Genomic DNA, 6008 nt, shown 5'->3' with positions numbered 1-6008 from the left:
TCTAACAGAACACAGTGCTGCCAATCTAGCTATTTTCCTACTAGATCTAGTTTATCAACTAGCAAATGAGGCATGTAAATAGCTATGTACATGGAGTTAGCAGTGTAACTTTTGATTTTCAAACCCAGTGCCTCAGAAGCCCATGGCAACTCTGTTACCTTTTAGTATCACCAGTTCGAAATATTTACTTTATAATACAATTAAAAAGTATATTTATGTTTATTCTTAACTCGTCAATTATTTTTAATATTGAATACTTCCGAAAAATTTTAAAACTGCTCCTTGCAGTTTTAAAACCGTTCGTTTTCTCAATTGCTGAAAGTTTTCGTTGAATTCCACAATTCAAAAATTCTGATTTATCAGAATATGTTTTGCAATACGTAAATATTAATGGTCATTAAAAATATAGTACCTATATGCTCCCAAAATGTGCAATTTTGCCATAAATGACCAAAACAGTTGGGGACACCCGCTGCAATGTGGTGGGATGTGCCTTTAAAGTTCAGATAGGTGTTGAACTATTGCATTACGACGATTTCACCGAATTAGAATACCCCTTGTTTAATTTTCGCAATGGACCCAAATTCACTCAGGGGATCGGCTATTTCTTTAGCTAATCTGAGTACCCCGATGAAAAAGGGCTCTCGCACTCCTCCTATATACGGATTTCCTCGAATGTGAGTACTAGGATTTAAAATTGAAATAACGTTGATGCTCTCGAGTTTTTTATATCGGGGCTTGCCCATCGCTAGAAATGTTATAATTTGGGATTGGCTGATGCTTAGCCAAGACATCCTCCCGCCATAGCGGATGCACCATCCTAATTTAAACCCAAAAATGCAGTGTGGCCGAAGCGTATGTTATATGATTTTTCGAATGACCGATAACGATTTCGATATGCGCTGATTGTAGTAGGACTTTTTTAGTGCCAACAAAAATGCCCGTGCAATTTGGTTAAATAGGATTATCGGGACAAATAACGAAAACATCGCGGCCGAAGTGCGAATATTGTGCACTGCGAAACGGAATCCACGAGCCCAAAACGAAACCGGCGAGGCGCAGCTCCCCAGCGAGCCAATCCATGCGAGAGAACAGATCTAGTGGGCAGTCGTCAATCGCCGCGGAAAGTCATCAATTATATTGGCCATTCCATTGTAGGATTCTAGGATTGTAGGGGCCATGAAGAGCGTGCTGATGGTGGCCGAGAAGCCCTCGCTGGCGGCATCGCTGGCGGGGATTCTCTCGAACGGACGCTGCACGGCCAAGCGGGGTGAGTCCAGCTGTCTGGCTAATCCCCACAAACCCATTAATAATCCCATCCCAATCCCCTCCAGGCACCGGCAACGGCTGCTCCACGCACGAGTGGACCGGCAACTTCAGGAACGAGGGCAGCGTCCACTTCCGCATGACCTCCGTGTGCGGCCATGTCATGTCGCTGGACTTCATCAGCAAGTACAACTCGTGGGACAAAGTGGATCCCGTGGAGCTCTTTGGCTGTCCCACCGAGAAGAAGGAGACGAATCCCAAGCAGCACATGCGCACCTTCCTGGCCCTTGAGGCGCGAGGCTGCGACTACTTGGTCCTGTGGCTGGATTGCGACAAGGAGGGCGAGAACATCTGCTTCGAGGTGATGGACGCCGTTCAGCATGTCATCCACAATGTGTACAGCAAGCAGGTGACGTATCGTGCCCACTTCTCGGCCATTACGGACAAGGACATCAAGGGAGCCATGGAGACGTTGGGGCATCCCAACGAGAACGAGGCCAAGTCGGTGGACGCGCGGCAAGAGTTGGATCTGCGCATTGGCTGCGCCTTTACCCGCTTCCAAACAAAGTTCTTCCAGGATCGCTACGGCGACCTTGACTCCTCGCTCATCTCCTACGGTCCCTGCCAGACGCCCACGCTCGGTTTCTGCGTGAAGCGGCACGACGACATCCAGACCTTCAAGCCGGAAAGCTTCTGGCACCTGCAGCTGCTCGCTGGCCAGCCGGAATTCACGCTGGAATGGGCGCGCGGCCGGGTCTTCAAGAAGGACATCGCCATCATGCTGCTGAATCGCGTCAAGGAGCACAAGGAGGCCACGTAAGATTGTCGGTCACTAAGGGGCGCTAGCTTATCCAGCTTTTGGGTACATCTCTGCTTGATTAGCGGGTCTATATATAAGCATGCATTCATGCTTTTCGCGTCTGTTTCTACCCACGATTTGTCAGACTCTTTTTTGCCTTCGAAATCTGATGACTACATCATCCGCTTGTCATAGAAACGATCATGCTGAATTAGCATAATTTTGTTGGTCTCAGAGACAAATGCAAACAAATCGAAAAAGCTGTATTTTAAGCAATTTACTTACAAGGAAATGAGCTTTGTTTAGATTGTATAGAAAGGATCTTTTATTTATTTATATAAAGCTAGCATAAAGTTAAAACTATAGGCTAACTAAATTAAGAGCTCTAGCAGCTAAGGCCTTCAGCTCATCTGAGGTATAGAAAGGATCTTATTTATACTTCATACTTAACAGCAAGGAGAAATGGAAATACTAAATTATTCAGGAATTCCCTAACTAAGCTTAACGTTACCATTAATTAAACAAAACTCCTTTCCTTCTTTCAGCGTGGAGAGCGTTGGCAGCAAGGAGGCTTTCAAGAGTAAACCGCAGGCCCTCAACACCGTAGAGCTGATGCGGATCTGCAGCTCCGGGCTGGGCATCGGTCCCTTTCAGGCGATGCAAATTGCGGAGCGCCTGTACACGCAGGGCTACATCAGCTATCCGCGAACGGAAACCAATCAGTATCCGACTAACTTCGATCTGCCGGCCGTGCTGCACGTGCTGAAGCCATCGGGGGAATTCGGCGAGGAGGCGCGCGCCATTCTGGGCGATATGCAGACGCCGAGGAAGGGCAAGGATGCGGGCGACCATCCACCGATTACGCCAATGAAACTGGGCCACCGCAGTGACTTCGATCGCGACACCTGGCGCGTCTACGACTTCATCTGCCGGCACTTTATGGGCACGGTGTCTAGGGATCTGAAGTATCGCGTGACGACGGCCAAACTGCGCGTGGGCATGGAGACCTTCAGCTGCACAGCCAATGTGTTGATGGATCCCGGTTTCACAAAGGTAATGACCTGGCAGGCCTTCGGACGGGATGAGCCGATGCCGCCGTTCGTTCAGGGCACCACGGTGGCCATAAACGATGTGCGACTGACGGAAAGCCAGACGGGGCCGCCCGACTACCTCACCGAATCGGAGCTGATCACGCTGATGGAGCAGCATGGCATTGGCACGGATGCCTCCATTCCGGTGCACATCAACAACATCTGCCAGCGCAACTATGTGCATATTGAAAATGGACGCAAGTTGATACCCACGACGCTGGGCATTGTCCTGGTCCACGGCTATCAGAAGATCGACCCCGAACTGGTGCTGCCGACCATGCGAACGGAGGTGGAGCGCATGCTAACGCTAATTGCCCAGGGTTCGGCCGATTTCCAGGATGTGCTGCGCCATGCCATTCAGATCTTCAAGCTGAAGTTCATGTACTTTGTGAAGAACATCGCCAATATGGACGCTCTGTTCGAGGTCTCCTTCTCGCCGCTGGCCGAGTCGGGCAAGGCGCACTCGCGCTGCGGCAAGTGTAGGCGGTACATGAAGTACATACAGGTGAGCCATCCACCTTTGACCACCATCCGCTCATGTTGTAACCTCATACCTTGCAATTTCAGACGAAGCCCGCCAGGTTACACTGCTCCCATTGCGATGAGACGTATGCCCTGCCCATTGGCAATGTAAAGGTGTATCGGGAGTTCAAGTGCCCGCTAGATGACTTCGAGCTGCTGGCCTTCTCGACCGGCGTCAAGGGGCGGTCGTATCCGTTCTGCCCGTACTGCTACAACCATCCGCCATTTAGCGACATGCCCCACTTGGGGGGCTGCAACACCTGCACGCACGCCACCTGCCCGCACTCGCTAAACACGCTGGGCATCTCCGGGTGCGTGGAGTGCCCCACCGGGGTCCTGGTGCTCGACTGCACGCTGGCGCCCACCTGGAAGCTTGGCTGCAATCGCTGCGACGTAATCATCAACTGTTTCAAGGGAGCCACCAAGATCACAGTGGAAGGTGGGTCATGATCATCAGAGAATCTGATAGCCTGGCCTTCTGAAATCTAACAAAATTGGTTTTCCTCTTTTTGCAGAGGCCAAGTGCCAGGAATGTGGGGCCCAGCAGGTGAACGTTGTCTACAAGTCCGACAAGAGCAAGTTCAAGGACGGCAGCGAGGAGAAGAGCGGCTGCATCTTCTGCTCCACGGACTTCTCCCACTTGGTTGAGAAGCATCGGGCGGTGGCATCGAGACCCGTGCGCAGTGGCGGCGGATCGCGGGGCGGCAAGGTTGGTCGTGGGGGCGGAGGAGTTGGTGGACCGGCTGGTGCCGCTGGAGGAGCGGTAACGGCAGGCGGTGGACCTGGTCCTGGAGGCGGGGGGCGTGGCGGACGCGGTGGTCGACAGCCGAAGGATAAGATGGCCCAGCTGGCGGCGTATTTCGTTTGAGGACTCTGGATTGCATTTACAACATCAAAAACACGAGAAAAATCACAAAGCCGAATAAAAGAAACGAAATTTGTATAAAGAAAGTTGCTTTTTTTTTTGGGTTGAGGGTTTCAGTTCAGAATAAGTTTTTATTAATCTGTTGACTGGAATTGCTGAGAGATTTACAGAAGAATATATGTATAGCGGGGTGCCATATAAATTCAGCGCTAAGCGAATTCTGTGGCACCCCCAATAAATTATAAGCTATACAAACTTCATATTTTTCTTGTTTTTATCAAATTTGAACAATTTTCTTCTTCAGAATCTCAAATTTTTTTGTTTACGAAAAATTTGTATTTAAAATATACACATATGTGTATGTATATACAGGGTTGCCCATATTCGACGGACCCATGTTTTTTTTAAAAAATCAAAGAAAAAAATAAAAATTTGGCGGTTGGCAATCTTAATCATTTAATTTGTTCCAAGTAGATTTGTTTACATCAATTTTTGAATATGATATCTTTCAAATGGCCGCCTCTGGCGTTGATGGCGTATTGTGCCCTTTTTGCAAACGCAAATCAACGCGAATAATCCGTTGTAAAGTGGACCGAGCCATGCCCAACTGCTGAGAATGGCGTTTTTGGGATGTTCTTGGGGACATCTCAACACTGGCTCGTACGGCAGCGATATTCTCGTCCGATCGCCTTGGTCGACTTTTATTTGGCCTCTTCGGATTAGAAAGAGCCTCACCAGTCGTAAATCTTTCGTATAAACGCTTAATGGTGTTCTTAGAAGGCGCACTTTTCACATTTTTTAATTTTTTAAAAGCACGTTGAGTTTTCACAATTGACTTGCTCTGTTGAATGTAAATTTCAACTATTTCAGAGCGCTCGCGTGGCGTGTATTGTTCCATGGTAAAATTCTGCTTGGACTGACGCTTCAAACGCGGTATGTCATTAAGCGTTCTGGCATCTCTGTCAAAAGTTATGGCGTCGTCAGATGGGTCCGTCGAATATGGGCAATCCTGTACATACATATGTATAATTCATTTATCTAAAACCTAACTTTATCTCATTTGAAATTGAATAAATCAGCAAAGAAAGAGACCCCTATTTATTTTCATGACAGGATTTTGGTATCAGATCCAAGGGTTGCTTTTGTGAAAATGTCCCATGATTCACACTATTGTATGTATACATACATATGTATGTATCTATATACTTTCCATATTTTTCAAACAATATTGTTTCATATTATAAAAAGACTGGTTTGGGTAGTGGTTTACATATGTACATTGTACATATGTGGGAAATGTGTGACATTGTTCATGTATATCTGGCAAAATGATAATTATTTAGAAAATTCTAGGTCTCTGCGTTTAATATTTCTCTATTGGAAAATAATAAATTACAGAAATATTAGATACAAACATATGAGTAAAAACCTTGAGATAATCTAATTAAATTATTTATTCCTTTAA

General features: G+C 47.2%; 1 protein-coding gene across 1 annotated transcript; it reads left to right on the top strand.

Annotated features, from left to right (window-relative positions):
• The first annotated feature begins 906 nt into the window (after positions 1 to 906).
• On the top strand, positions 907 to 4612 carry LOC119557198 (DNA topoisomerase 3-beta). Its single transcript, XM_037869851.1, has 5 exons — positions 907 to 1270; positions 1335 to 2082; positions 2611 to 3661; positions 3724 to 4117; positions 4194 to 4612. Exons 1-5 carry the CDS (start codon positions 1180 to 1182, stop codon positions 4544 to 4546), a joined length of 2637 nt encoding a protein of 878 aa, XP_037725779.1. The 5' UTR covers positions 907 to 1179; the 3' UTR covers positions 4547 to 4612.
• Positions 4613 to 6008: the final 1396 nt, after the last annotated feature.

The sequence above is a fragment of the Drosophila subpulchrella genome, chromosome X (genome assembly GCF_014743375.2).
Source record: "Drosophila subpulchrella strain 33 F10 #4 breed RU33 chromosome X, RU_Dsub_v1.1 Primary Assembly, whole genome shotgun sequence".
NCBI lineage: Eukaryota > Metazoa > Arthropoda > Insecta > Diptera > Drosophilidae > Drosophila > Drosophila subpulchrella.
Note: the sequence above shows the minus strand (reverse complement) of the source record. Positions and strands in the feature narration are given on the sequence as shown.

What these genes read in the sequence shown, in the direction of transcription:
- LOC119557198 (XM_037869851.1), top strand. Translation starts at nt 1,180, where the DNA reads ATGAAGAGCGTGCTGATGGTGGCCGAGAAGCCCTCGCTGGCGGCATCG. An exon ending in ACGCTGCACGGCCAAGCGGG is followed by an intron (nt 1,271 to 1,334) that starts GTGAGTCCAGCT and finishes AATCCCCTCCAG; the next exon opens with GCACCGGCAACGGCTGCTCC. An exon ending in GGTACATGAAGTACATACAG is followed by an intron (nt 3,662 to 3,723) that starts GTGAGCCATCCA and finishes TTGCAATTTCAG; the next exon opens with ACGAAGCCCGCCAGGTTACA.